The sequence below is a fragment of the Pteronotus mesoamericanus genome, unplaced genomic scaffold (genome assembly GCF_021234165.1).
Source record: "Pteronotus mesoamericanus isolate MK-2021 breed Mesoamerican mustached bat unplaced genomic scaffold, CSHL_Meso_final scaffold_1066, whole genome shotgun sequence".
Classification (NCBI taxonomy): domain Eukaryota; kingdom Metazoa; phylum Chordata; class Mammalia; order Chiroptera; family Mormoopidae; genus Pteronotus; species Pteronotus mesoamericanus.
This window is the reverse complement of record NW_026555299.1, coordinates 788688-801840: the sequence shown is the minus strand read 5'-3', so window position 1 is coordinate 801840 and position 13153 is coordinate 788688. Positions and strand designations below refer to the sequence as shown.

At 52.6% G+C, this 13153-nt stretch overlaps 3 protein-coding genes across 6 annotated transcripts; 2 read left to right on the top strand and 1 right to left on the bottom strand.

Annotated features, from left to right (window-relative positions):
* Window positions 1–9: 9 nt before the first annotated feature.
* Window positions 10–4506, bottom strand: KBTBD4 (kelch repeat and BTB domain containing 4). Of its 3 annotated transcripts, none has more exons than XM_054586966.1 (4): window positions 4435–4506; window positions 2911–3528; window positions 2191–2297; window positions 10–1728 (listed from the first exon to the last, which is right to left on the bottom strand). In XM_054586966.1, exons 1-4 carry the CDS (start codon window positions 4451–4453, stop codon window positions 868–870), a joined length of 1605 nt encoding a protein of 534 aa, XP_054442941.1. In that variant the 5' UTR covers window positions 4454–4506; the 3' UTR covers window positions 10–867. The 3 variants fall into 3 exon arrangements, with proteins under 3 accessions (XP_054442941.1, XP_054442942.1, XP_054442943.1); XM_054586967.1 differs by having other exon boundaries at window positions 4330–4467; XM_054586968.1 differs by lacking the exon at window positions 4435–4506 and adding an exon at window positions 4330–4421 and having other exon boundaries at window positions 2911–3524.
* A 32-nt stretch (window positions 4507–4538) lies between these two features.
* On the top strand, window positions 4539–9330 carry NDUFS3 (NADH:ubiquinone oxidoreductase core subunit S3). The gene is made up of 7 exons (XM_054586970.1): window positions 4539–4658; window positions 4756–4821; window positions 5925–6022; window positions 6226–6375; window positions 7278–7403; window positions 7538–7657; window positions 9087–9330. The coding sequence occupies exons 1-7, from the start codon at window positions 4601–4603 to the stop codon at window positions 9252–9254; spliced, it is 786 nt and encodes a 261-aa protein (XP_054442945.1). The 5' UTR covers window positions 4539–4600; the 3' UTR covers window positions 9255–9330.
* A 1144-nt stretch (window positions 9331–10474) lies between these two features.
* FAM180B (family with sequence similarity 180 member B) lies at window positions 10475–12451 on the top strand. Of its 2 annotated transcripts, XM_054586971.1 has the most exons (3): window positions 10475–10559; window positions 11314–11384; window positions 11596–12451. In XM_054586971.1, the coding sequence occupies exons 1-3, from the start codon at window positions 10475–10477 to the stop codon at window positions 11989–11991; spliced, it is 552 nt and encodes a 183-aa protein (XP_054442946.1). In that variant the 3' UTR covers window positions 11992–12451. The 2 variants fall into 2 exon arrangements, with proteins under 2 accessions (XP_054442946.1, XP_054442947.1); XM_054586972.1 differs by lacking the exon at window positions 11314–11384 and having other exon boundaries at window positions 11561–12451.
* Window positions 12452–13153: the final 702 nt, after the last annotated feature.

Sequence of the window (13153 nt, the reverse complement as noted above, 5' to 3'; positions counted from 1 at the left end):
TGCGTGTAAAATGGGAAATACGGGATTCAGTCTGGACCGCGGCTGACTTAGAAATGTGTGCGCATATAATTAGCTTCCCTTGGAGAGTCACCCCTTCAGAATTCAAAACAGACACACATAGCCCTTCAAAACTTTTATTTGTATGAATAGTTCCTAGCTCTTGGCTGGGCTTAGAGCTTTTATAAGAGTAGAGACCTTATATATTTGAATTTCAAAAATGTTTCTGCTATTAATCGGAAATAGTCCTTTACTTTTTTCTGGCTTATTCCTTAGAGTAAGCCAAAAATCAAACCAGAGTGTATATTTCCTGACAGATAGCTGAGAAAACAATAGAGAATGTCCAGAATTCTAGAGTTGACTCTTGCTGGTGAAGGACACCTTCAGCTTTGTTCATTCTCCCAACCAAAGCCCAAAGGAAAACTCTTAACACCTAATTCTCTGTGAAAAAATTACCAAGTAGCCATTTTGCAGGCTGTAGAAAAAAGGAAGACTGGGCATCTTTCCTTTTGTCCTGGGATCAGGGAGCAGGGTGCTTCTATTGAACATTAATCAGGTGAAGGGGAGGCTGTGCCGACCTCTGGGAAGAGGCTTGCTCTAAGCAGTCTGTGGTGAGGCACAGGATTACCAGGATGGCGAAGGACAGGCCGGCCTGCATAGAGAGCTCAAGCAGCCAGCGGAGCAACAGCAGTCTAGGAAGCCCCCAAAGGGCCACCCCTACGGGTTCAGGGAAGGGCTGAGCGCAGCCTTTTGAACATGGGCCAAAGAAGAACAGTACTCTCAGCTGGGAGCTTGGGGACTTCTAAGTTTGGATGGGTAGGTGCTGGGAAAAGGGGAGGACAAAAGTCAGCTGCTCTTCCCGCCACAGCCTCAGGCCAACACAAACTGTAAGTTAGTAAGCAGCACCTTAATGCCTCTGGTGACGGTTATTGTTGAAGTGGCAGGGTCAAGCTTGTAGGTGTTGGCATCTCCCTTTTTATATCGGTCCCGAAAAACATAAATGCTCCCATTACAGCTGGCGATCTTCCAGAGGGAGGGGGCAGAGCTCCAGGCCTCAGGAAGGCAGAGCCGGGTAAAGCTGTCTAGCAGGGGGTTGTAGCACACCAGGGAGTCCCCTTCCGCCACGATGAACACCAGATCCTTATGCACAGCTGCGTGCATGCGGCCTGCGAAGGGCAGCACGTAGGGCTTCACGTGGCATTTGTCTGTCTCTGTGTCAAAGCACTGGATGAGCCGGGAAGGTTTGGTAAAGAAGTCCAGGTCATTTTCCTCCCCCCCTAGTAAGTAGATGATCCCGTTGAGGTTGGCTCCAGCGGCCCCTGACACAGCCACCTCTAGCTGTGTGGTCTCTGTCCAGACGTTATCACCTACCCGGTAGTAGATAACTGCGTTGGAGAGGGTATCCTGCAGTGTCTTGCCACCCAGGGAATATATGGCATCTTTCCCGGGCACAGACACCAGGGTGTGCTGGAGCCGGTCCCGGGGCAAGGGTGCACACCACTCCCAGTCCACAGTGGCATTGTTACACTTCCACATGCGCCGTGGGATGGACCCTCCCACCACGTACAAGTCTCCACCATGCTTGCAGGCTGCAGTGATCTGGTGGCACAAGCTGTTTTGGCCACTTACACTGATGGAGTCATCTTCCGCACAGTGCAAGGACACGGCCAACGAGTGAGTACGAGATGACTCTTTCCCGATCAGATAAATGTGCACATTCTCCCCAATTTCCTATTGGAAAAATTAAATTTATAAATGATATCTAACAGTTCTATGCTAAGGCTCAGCTGAGACGCATCGGCTTAAGGTCCTGGACCACACACTTGCATTTTGCTCTAACCAACTCCCTTCCAGTTTCTGTGTGTCACCCTGACTCTCCAGTCACTTCTTTCAGGCGCTTTGTGCTGAGGCAGGGCCTCTGTTGCACTCACGCTTTCAGCGTTACAAAACTACCATGAGAGGGCGATCCGGACAAAAGGTCCTTAGGACTGTTAATGCAGTAACGGAAGGAGTTCTCTCAAGGAGCTTTCAGGCTCAGGTGGCTTTTGAGCTCACATACCCACATCCTCTTCCCTGGCTCCTATCTGCTTCGAGCCAGGGATGACCTATTCACCAGCCACCAAAGGCCAGTCCAGTTGTTGAGTGTAATGCATGGCTACTATAGTGTCCCAACACTAAAGAAATCTGCCTTACCTTCAAGCTACTCCTGAGTGACTCTGCAAAAGCTTCTCTTTCCTCTTTATTAAAGTTGATCCAGGCTTCTATTGCCTCTGTTGGGTTCTGGGAACATGGAACTCCATCTGTTGGGAGCGAGAGGAAAGGCACGGTCAGTGAAAGGGAGGTCTGCAGCCAAGGGCTTTAAAGCTGCGAACCACTTAAGACTACCAGCACGTACATACGGGTATGTATACGAGAAATCAATCTAAAGTTGTCATTTCTTTCATCGAAACGATCGTTTGGTATGCTCCCGTTTGCTATGAAAGCAATCTACTGGGCTGCAGCGCTCGCTTGCAGGGTCAGGACCGTCACCTACACTTGGCCCATCCCGCAGAAAGTTTTTTAGGTATCTTGACTCATCCATTATAAATTTACTTAGGTAACAGTTTCATGCAGAGTGCAGGGTGACAAGCACAGGTGAGATTAGAGTATAAATGCAGATATTTCCTCACTACCTTCTGTGGGTAAGTGCTGCTGCTTTTATCTTCCTGGAGCCTTCCTCAGAAAGGGACTCTGTCTCTGACAGCAGCTGTACTAAATTTCAACTCAATTTCTCTCAGAAGGTATGGAAATTCCCACCAACAATACTGTAAACCAACACCAGGAAGCCTGAGGGTTCCTTTCTCCTGAAACTGAATATCTACTGAGCATGAGATCTAAGTAGCTGAGTACGATATGCCCTCTCCCTCAACTTACCGGAGATGATATCAGTGAGTAGATGGTGGGGCAAGTGGAGAAATTCCTCTGTGCCCTGCAGCTGGGCCAGATGGGCCTTGGCACAGTGCTTGGCAGCAGTGTAGAGCTCAGGATCACTGTGCCGATCTGCCAACCACATCACCTGAAGGCAGTTCCCCACCTGCACTGTGCGGGCCAAAAACCGAGAACATTCCTCAAAGAGCGATGTCAGCTGATACATGTCTGACACCTCATAAATTTCCTGCAGCTCATCAGCTCGAAGTTTCACAGTCCCATGGTAGATATAATCAACCAGGAGCTGGAAAACAGACTCGCTGACATCCTGCAACACAATCACTCGGTTGTGGGCCTCCTTCAGGTTGGAAGTGAACATGGACCGGAAGAAGCAGCTCTGAGCTGAGAGGACCAGCCGGTGCAGCTGAAACTCCCGGCCTTCCACTGAAATGGTGACGTCGGCAAAGAGCTCTTCCTCCAGACACAGTTTCATGATGCCCTGAGCCACCCGACCTGAGTGTGACCGATCTTTGAAAGTGTAGTTCACAAAGTAGTTCTCATCCATTGACGCTCCAGGCTCTTCCGGTGATTCCATGGTAGCAAACTTCTCTCTCTGCCAACTGTCTGGAAAGCAACACCACCCTCAGTAACTTGGGGAATCCACAGCCACAGTCTATGGATGGAACGCGGCAATTGAGAGCAATGTGGGTCTAGATTGGCTTTAGTCCTGGCTCCACCCCTAACATCTCTGATGACCCCTACAACCACAACTGGGTTCATTCTCCTGCAGTGGCACCCCATCCCTAAAAAAATCAAAATTTCTTACTCTGGGTGTTTCCCTAAGAAAACATGGAATGTTCCTTTCTGTGATGTAACCAAAGGTTGGGTATTTTTGGTCAACGGATGAAAGCAGGTAGTGGAGGAAGCCCATGATATTAAGTCTGGCAGAGTCTTGCAAACCAAATAGAGAATTAACTGTTGGGTATAAAACTAGTGAGGCTCTGGAGAGCAGAAACAAATAAAAAGGACCTCCAAGTCCTTGTGTTTAGGTAGAGCCCACCCCCGACCCCCTCCAGCACTTCCCCGCCCGCATGGAGACCAGATCTTCCAATAGGAGGCTTGGCTGGGACATCTGTCAGCCCCACATTTGCTCTTTTCTGAGCTTCCCGGCACCTCCCCGCTCGCCCTAATGACTCTCCAAAGCTCCGTCCCAGAACTCGAGACAGAACCCAGTTGTTGATGGGCACGAGGCGGCCCGTCGCCGCTTCACCAGGAGTCGCCTGGGAAACGGTCGCCAGGGAGACCGCTCCCCAGTCCCGCCAGGGCAGGCAGTCCCGCCAGCCCTTGTCAAAAGCTTAGCTGAGGGAGCGGGGGAGGGGTGTTACATGTAGGACCCAGAACCCCAGCCCCTTCCCCTCCTCTCACCCGTCCGGTTCTTTAGCGTCCTCGCCTTCTCTCCAGCCTCTGCCACACCAAGCTAGGGCCAGGTTCACCTCACGGTTTGCCCACCTGCTTGCTTCGTTTTCTCACCTGCGTTCCCTCCTTTCATTCCGAAGCCCAGAACCCGGAACCTCTGCTTCCGGCCTCGCGGCCGCCCGGAAGAAGATATAAGGAACACTTCCGCTTCCGGTCCGTGCCCTTGGGGCTCCGTGTCCTGTGGGTCTGGACGCCGGTGTTTGGTCTGCATCCCGGCAACATGGCGGCAGCTAGGGCCTTATGGCGGGGGTTCGTGGGAGCCGCGGCCATGCCCAGAGGTGAGCGGGGAATAACTGAATGAGGCCCGGGGCAGGAAGCAGCGGTGCAACCTCTGCGCTCACCCTGCGCTCCTTTGCCTTTTGTCTCCCTGTGCAGTGGTCGGGCGACCTGCGGCGCTGTTGCTGCCAGTGAGGAGGGAAAGCGCTGCAGCCGACGCGCGCCGTGAGTATGTGAGGGCCCGGCCGTTCTCCCTACTGCAGGCGGGTTCCCCTCATTCTGTTCGTCATGTTTGCCCTTGCTCTGGGACGCACTTCCCTGCGTCCTGGCAGATCTGTCCTTGGAGATTTGACTGCAGTGGTCCTCACCCTCCTTGTGCCCTTGGACCTCTCTGTTATGGCCCTGATCTGCCCTTGTCCATTTCTATGATTCTTTTTTTGTTTGATTAAACTGTCAGCTGTTTGAGAGCAGGAAACATAACATTGGAGCCTCAGAGCCCAATAGCCGGTTGTAAGAGTAGCTCACATTAATTAAGTGCCTGTTGTGTGTCTGGCAACCACGAAGTGTTTTTGTGAATGACCTTATTTAGTCCTCACAACAATCTTATTAAGTCGATAGTATTACTTTTCATACTGTGGATCAGGAAACAGTCCAGAGAAATAACTTGCTCAGGGTTACACCATTAATGAGTGACAGAGCAAACGGGCCTGCTGCCAGAGACAGAAAACACGTAACCGTTACCCTGCTGTGGATGATGTGCAGGTGCTCAGTGATTTAGGGTTGCATGAATCCGTGTGTAGAAATATGTTACAGTCGACCTAGTCAACTGGGAGTCAGGAGACGTAGCATTTTTCCCTTTTTAGGCCTTAGTTTCTTCTTTTATTAGTTTAAATAAATAAGGTTTCAACTAGGTAATCCGCGAGGGCTCTTAAGCCCCGAAGTTCTTACACTGAGAGCTTGCTATGAGCTATGAGCTAAGGGCTAAGGACATGCACAGAAGAGAATGTTACGATTCCCACCCTTAAAGAGCCCCTAATCTGGGAAGCGAGCTGAGACACATGCTGCTTTAGCAGAAATGCAGGCATTGTGAAGGAAGGACCGTGGAGTAGTTTTGGGAAGAGGCAAACACCCCAACTTCAGTAATGACAGCCTTTGCTGTGTAGTTGAAATTCCCCCTAAATTTTCATCACCTCCCATTTCCTGGAAGATGAACCCTCCACCTTCACCCTTCTCAAAGTTCTATAGGGAGCCCCTTATAAGCCCAGACTGGATGCAGGGCTGGCTGCTGCCTTTGCCATTCCTTTATGAAGTATGCCTTCCCCTTCTAGCCACTGTCAGACCACGGAATGATGAGGTCCACAAACAGCTCTCAGCTTTTGGAGAGTATGTGGCTGAAATCCTGCCTAAGTATGTCCAACAAGCTCAGGTAATATTCACTACTGTTGTTTGGTCGGGGTCAAGAAAGAACTGTATTCTCAGGTCATGTGGAAGTGGGCACATGAAAGAAACCACAGATTCCTCCATCCCAACTTGGGCTTCTTTCTCTGCCGTAGATCAGGAAGATCAGATGAAGTTAGCTGCTCCCTTGGTAGCTCTTTATTGTCGCTCCTCTCCTGTTGCTGTCTGCAGGTATCCTGCTTCAACGAGTTAGAGATCTGTATCCATCCCGATGGAGTCATTCCAGTGCTGACTTTCCTCAGGGATCACACCAATGCACAGTTCAAATCCTTGGCTGACTTGACAGCAGTGGACATCCCGACCCGGCAGAACCGTTTTGAGGTCAGTCAGGTGATTTGAGAAGGTTTATGGCATGAAGGAAGGAAAGGGGACAGAACACTTGGAGGGTGACGCTTACCAATAGGAACCATAGCCTTCTTGGTTTCAATTTGCGTCAAACAGTTCAGCAAAGAGTTAAACTGGGGCCTCAGAATCAGGGATACCTCAAGTTTGAATCATGGCTCCGCCACCTACAGGCCGTGTGACTTCAAGCATTTTGTTTCATCTTTTTGAGTTTCAGTTTTCTTATGTGCAGAATTAGTATAAAATTGTCCCTACCTTAGGGTGTTTGTGAGGACTAAATAGGATAGTATAGGTAGATTACTAGCACACGGTCTCTCTAAAGGTTTAGCTATTGATATTATTGATCATATACTGTTTGCCAGATTCTGGGATAGAGAGAGAAATAACACCTAATAACTGGCCTCCAGGAGTCCCCCACACTCTAGTGAGGGCGGAGGACACACAAACAGCTTTCTGTAATAACATGTAACACATGGGACATAAGAGACATGCTGTAAGAATGCAGGCGGGCCACTTAGCCCTGTCTGGGAGGCTTCTTTGAAGGGAGAGAGAATGTGCTGAGTCTTAGAGGATGCCCGGAACACTACGAATTAACCCATTGAGGACTGGGGTTGGGGCAGGTGGGTTCCGGAGACATCCCAGACAAGGGAACAGCATGAACAAAGACGAGCGTGACAACATACCTGCTGAGCGACATACCACCGTGGCTTAGGCCTTTGGAGTATCTTGAGGTTTTGAGCTTTAGGACCGAAGTCAGGTTCATCAGGCGGAACCCTAATTCAGCTCATGTCCTCATCATTGATGTTCCCCCTCAGGGACTTCCGCCTCAAACCCTTCAGCCTGTGGCCGTCTTGGTCCTCCATTCCCTCTGTTTTCCCTAGATTGTTTACAACCTGCTCTCTCTGCGCTTCAACTCCCGGATCCGAGTGAAGACCTACACGGATGAGCTGACACCCATCGAGTCCACTGTCTCTGTGTATAAGGCAGCCAACTGGTATGAGAGGGAGGTGAGTTCCTGGACATGGTGGACACTGCCTTTGGGCCAGAGGTGCAGAACTGGGTGAAACGACTGTGCGGCCTAGCCCCTCACCCCGGTGTTGGCCATGATGGACTGGTTGCCTGAAGGCCTCTTTTTTTCTAGATCTGGGACATGTTTGGAGTCTTCTTTGCTAACCACCCTGACCTAAGAAGAATCCTGACAGACTATGGCTTTGAGGGACACCCTTTCCGGAAAGACTTCCCCCTGTCGGGCTACGTTGAGGTAGGAGCCTTGGAACAGTGGTAGCAGACTCAGGGAGGGACTGACAGGGATCCTTCGGGGTCCCGGGTGTGGCAGGAAACATGGATTGTGGTGGTTTGACAGTGTAGGTTCTGGATTCAAATCCTACATCCACTTCTGAAATCTGGGGCAAGTTACTTAATTTCTTTATGACACAAGTTTTGCATCTTCAAAATGGGAACGATAGTACTTAACCAATTGAGATTTGCAGTGAGTGAAATGATGTATGTGTAAAGCCTGGTATATTTGAAATGTTCAGTTGACGTTAGCCATTATTGTAGCGATCATCGTAGTGACCTGGGCAGCCTTAAGGACGCACGTAGTCTGTCCCCAAGATCTGAAAGTGCAGCATTCATTTTGTCGTGCCCTGGATCACTGAGAAGGGAGCTGGCAGGGAGCCAACATTTCAGTCTTGAGAATGGCCAGAGGCAGGACTGGTAACATGGGTCTATAAGGGCCTTGTGAAGAATGTCAGTGTTTTATTCTGCTACCTGTGTTGTGCAGCCGGTTGTTTACTAGCAGGAAGAATGGCCTATCGTATACATAGACAAAGGTGATTTTGCAGCAAACTAACTCTAGAAATACTGATAAAGTGGCAGTCCAACCCTTCTCTTTAGTGTCCAAATGCTCCTGTTTTCTTAGTATTTTGCATGGTCCCATTTCCTTCTCACGCTACTGCTGGCCGGGGTCCCTTCCCTCTCTTCCCCCTTTCTGTCACCCCGACTGGCCCCCTAATCTGCATTGCCTCTTCACACCAGCACCTGTTTATTTTTACCTTATCCAGCTGATCCTCCAATAACAAGAAAAGCCATAGCCCTGGCCAAGTAGCTCAGCTGGTTAGAGCATTGTCCTAATACCCCAAGGTTGCGGGTTCAAGCCCCAGTCAGGACACATACAAGACTCAACCAGTGAATGCATAAATAGGTAGAACACCAAATTGATGTTTCTCTCTCGCCCCGCCCCTTCATCTCTCTCTCAAAAAATCAATTAAAAAAAAAAGTTAAAAAAGGAAAACCATGCCAGAATTTACTGCCTTGCATCTAATGCCAAGGCCAGGCCACAGGACCTGAACATGAGTGCCTGCCAATTTAGGTGTACTCTCTTCAGGCCCTGACTTGCTCCCTAACCTGCGTATTACCTTATAAAGGCTGTGGATGGCGGAGCACAATCAGTCCTGCTGGAAAAAGGAAATAAGAGCGCACGAGGATATGGTGGTCAGGGCGTGAGGCAGAAGCCATTGTGGACTGTGGCCCAGAGTAACAGCTGTGGGTGGAGACTGGAGACAGGCTAGAACAGGGGTCCAGAGCAGAGAAGTAGAGGGGCTGGAGGAGTCACCCACGGCCGTGGGAAAGAGGGCTGCTTACTGTGAGAGGCCTGCCTTCACCCACAAACCTGCCTTTTTCTTCTGCAGTTACGCTATGACGATGAGGTGAAGCGGGTGGTAGCGGAGCCAGTGGAGTTGGCCCAGGAGTTTCGCAAGTTTGACCTGAATAGCCCATGGGAGGCTTTCCCTGCCTATCGCCAGCCCCCTGAGAGTCTCAAGCTTGAATCCGGAGACAAGAAACCCGAAGCCAAGTAGCTCCAGGGACAGCATATGGATCCTAGAAAGCATCTTATCTATTATTGTCTGTGTAAATAAAATCCTACTGAGAGTCGCCACTGCCTGTGTGCTTATCCTCACCAAGCGCTGAGTCGGAAGAGGGAAGGTGCAGGCAGGGGCCTTTCCCTCAGAGAGACTACCAACCAGAGTCTGTTTGAATGGGACTAAATAGTGCAGGTGCAGACAGGGTGACCTGCAGCCTGCATGCATTTCTGAGAAAGGAATTCTGGAGCTGAAATCAAAAGTTCCCATAGTGTACAGGGCTCAGGATGGGTGTGGTATGGCCTCCTGAGAACTGGAAGGGCCTCAACAACTGCTGTGGAAAGCCCCTTGTGGTAGCCTGTGGGTCCAGGGTAACCCTGCCCACCCTCCGTCCATCCAGACATCCAAGGGTTCCTTCCACGAGTCAGCAGCCAGAGCCAGGCAGAACCACAGCTCATTTTTGAGTCTTGAACTCTGCATCCTGCTTCCTGCAACCTGACAGCCCATCATGTTGGGACCAAGGGAATCTTCCTGGACTCTAGCCTGAGCCAAGGATGTTGTAAACAAGCAAAGGCTGTCCCAGGGCAGGGACCAAAGAAATCCTGGCGCTGCAGATCTGTCTTCCAGAGAGACAGCACTCCCCACCCCAGCTGGCCTGGGTGGGCCCCGCCGGCCTGGCCGAGTGCCTGAGGTGGAAGCGCTCGGCCCTGCCTGTCCATGGGCTGCCCAGTCCGTCTGCCAGGCCTTTGGAGGACTGGGCTTTGCAGCTGATGCTTCTGGCTGCCGAGGGGCTCCCTGGAGGCTGAGCGGGACTGGGCATCAGCTGCAGGGTGTTTTGGGGGTGAGTACAGACGGTAAGGTGCTCTTACTGCCTGGGGTCTTTCCTCCCTTTTGGGAGGGTAGAGCTCACTGTTGGCTACCGAACACCTTTATTCTATTAACTAAGCATTCTGCCCATCTGGTAGGAACAGGCTGAGCGCCTGACAAGCAGAGAGCCAGGCTCCTGCCAACAGCTAAAGATTCCACATTTTCTACGGGATGGAAAGAGCCCCTGGGAAGCCAGAGCCAGCCCCTCCCTGTTAGCTCTGATGACTGACACGTGAAGCAGGGAACGCCTGAGCAGCCTGCAGTGGAAAGTTGGAGCCATGGTGTGTGGCAGGCGGATACAGGAGCAGAGAGCGGCCGGGGAGAGTACGGCTCAGAGGACGTGGTGGGGCATGGCGGGGAGAATGCGGTTCCTGGCTTGGCTGATGGTAGCCATTTGCCTCTTCCCTGGGGTGACTACAACCCAGCACCACGCAGGTACCGGAGCTTCAGGGTGGGGTGGGTGGGAGCCAAGGAAGGCTGCTGGCTAATAGCAGTTACAGGTGGTTCTGCCTGAGCCTAGCAGGGCCTGGAAACGGCATGGTCTGTACCAGGCTGACCTGTGCTATGGGGGCTAATGGCGCGGGGCCCACCCCCAGAACTGGACTGGTCAGGTGAAGTGAAGGGCGATGGCCCTAGCTGCCCTCCGTGCTGGCCCTGGACAGAGCTGGGCCTGGGCTTATTCCAGATGATGCCCAAAGCAGCACCCCCTTAATCTGCCCTGGGGTGGGATGAAGGAAGCTGCAACAGACATCACTACTGAGGAGTAAGGAAGGACTGGGTTCTTCCCAAAAGGGTCCTTAACCTTTGGAGAAGGTCACAGGCACTGTTTTAGATAACACTGTCCCCAGATGAAGACAGGGAGGGGAAGCTGGACGTAAAGTGTCTTGTGACCCATTGGCCTGGAGCTTCTGGCCAAGGGAACTGTAGAAGTTCAAAGAGTCCTGGACATTTGCCGGGGAGGTATCTGGGTTTGGGATGATGATTTTGGGATCGTAAGACCTATGCCTGGGTTAGTAAATGCCAATGTGCAGGTGTGCGTAGGGGAGGAAGGCATGGAATGGCAGTCCTGCACTTCTGCAGCTGGGGGAACCTCTATGCACCCTCACCCGGCAGCCGACAGGCACTTCTGGGGTGCTGGGGTGTTTAGGGTGAAGCTTGGCAGGGGCCTGACTTCTCTCTGCTGCCCCAGGGCAGCCCATGGACAACACCACTGTGGGAGGTGGCCTGCAGGAGCCAGAGGTCCCGGAAGTGATGTTTGAGGTCTCTCCTCCAGCCTGGGACATGGGGGAGGGGGGAGCTTCCAGAGGTCCCTAAACTCGGGGTTGGGAAGGGGGATGTCTCAAATTGGGCATGCTGGGGGAGGGGGCACCCAGCTTGGGTCCTACTGCCTGCTTATGCCCCCCTGGCCCACTCTTGCTCCCTGCCCTGTCCCGCAGACCCCTGCCCACTCCTTACATGGCTCCCCTTGCAGCTGCTCTGGGCTGGGCTGCAGCTGGATGTCATGGGGCAGCTGCACATCCAGGACGAGGAACTGGCATCCACACGTCCGGGCCACCGACTCAGGCTCCTCCTGCAGCACCAGGTGCCCAGTGACTTGCAGGGTGCTGAGCGGCGGCTGCAACAGTTCCAGAACCTGCGGAAGGGGCCTCCTCTTAGCCCTTGGGACTTTGAACGTCTGCTCCTCACAGGCCTATCGTGTGTCTACCGGCTCCACAAGGCTTTCGAGGCTGAGGAGAGGGGTCGCTGGGCGCAGGTCTTCACCCTCCTGGCACAGGAAACACTCTGGGACCTGTGCAAAGGCTTCTGTCCCCAGGGCCAGCCCCCTTCTTTGGGGCCCTGGGCCTCAATCCTTGACCCCTTCCCCTGACCCTCCCCTTTCACCTGACAGCCCCCCAATCCCCACCCCTAAGCCAGACCCATCCTAGGCAGGGGCTTCCACCCGGTGCTTGGTTCTTCCCACTGTGTTCAGGTCTCTGGGCTTGGCTTGCAGCCTGGACTCCTGTTTACTTCTCCCCCTCCTTCCTTGGGTCCTGATAGACTAAGAGCTTGGGCTCTGGGTCCTGGGCAGCAGGTATAGAGCTGAAGGCAGGACTTGCAGGCAGAGTGTGTGTGTGTGTGCGTGCGCACACACGCACGCACGGTGAGGTCAAGGCTGAGAAGTGTGTTTGAGATGCTGTAAGGGAAGCTGCCCCTAAGTAAGGCCCGGTCAGACCCTCCAGCACCCACTCTGGCAGTCCATGAGAGTAACAGGAGCCTTCCCGTGCCCAGCACCCAGTCCTAATTTAGAGACCCCCTGAGCCCAACCACTGGTCCGGGGTCCCTGAAGCTCAAAGCTCCCCATTTGAGCTGGGAGAATAAACTGGGCATTCTTAATTTGGTCTGTTCGGTGAGTGAAGGGAAACAGGTACAGAACTTTATTTTTTTTTGGCGGGGGGAATGTTTTTCAGTCCATCTCAACAAGGCTCCGATGAATACCTCAGAGGAAGGAATGGGGCTGGGAGGGGACGGACAGCGAGACCAGTGGGGGCTGGCTGGCGTAGACCCTGATTCTGTGTGGCTCATCCTATAAAACGCTCTGTTCTGGCCTTCTGTATCCTTCCATGTCAGAGGAAGCTGTTTCACTGCTGCCTGGGCAAATCGCCCTCCCTGTCCTGGGAAGGCAGGGGCTGGGGCAACCGGGCGCTACCTGCTCACCCCACTCACACGCCCTGCTGGAAGCAGCAACGTGCTGTTTCCTCGCCTCCCATACCTTGAGAAGGAGGAGAGCGTTGCCCCTTGTCACAGAGAGGAATCAGCCATCAGTGGGCCCTAAGAATGACACTGAAGGTCGGGGGGAGGAGTCAGGCAGAGGAAATGACTGGAAAGGGACATGAATGGGGGTCCCGCAACGGGTTAGCTGTGGGGGCTTCCATCAAATTCCTATCTCCTCCCCTCCCGGGGCCTGACCGAATTGTGGCCTTTGACCTCTGACCCCCCCCCCCCAGTAGTCAGTGTCTTCCCGCCCACTCCAAGACAGCTCTAAGACAAAC

Coding starts and splice junctions, on each gene's coding strand:
- FAM180B (XM_054586971.1), top strand. CDS start 10,475: ATGGCGGGGAGAATGCGGTTCCTGGCTTGGCTGATGGTAGCCATTTGC. Junction 10,560..11,313: donor TACAACCCAGCACCACGCAG/GTACCGGAGCTT, acceptor CTGCTGCCCCAG/GGCAGCCCATGGACAACACC. Junction 11,385..11,595: donor TCCCGGAAGTGATGTTTGAG/GTCTCTCCTCCA, acceptor CTCCCCTTGCAG/CTGCTCTGGGCTGGGCTGCA.
- NDUFS3 (XM_054586970.1), top strand. CDS start 4,601: ATGGCGGCAGCTAGGGCCTTATGGCGGGGGTTCGTGGGAGCCGCGGCC. Junction 4,822..5,924: donor CGCTGCAGCCGACGCGCGCC/GTGAGTATGTGA, acceptor TTCCCCTTCTAG/CCACTGTCAGACCACGGAAT. Junction 6,023..6,225: donor AGTATGTCCAACAAGCTCAG/GTAATATTCACT, acceptor TGCTGTCTGCAG/GTATCCTGCTTCAACGAGTT.
- KBTBD4 (XM_054586966.1), bottom strand. Junction 2,298..2,910: donor ACTCACTGATATCATCTCCG/GTAAGTTGAGGG, acceptor CGCTCCCAACAG/ATGGAGTTCCATGTTCCCAG. Junction 1,729..2,190: donor CACTCAGGAGTAGCTTGAAG/GTAAGGCAGATT, acceptor TTTTTCCAATAG/GAAATTGGGGAGAATGTGCA.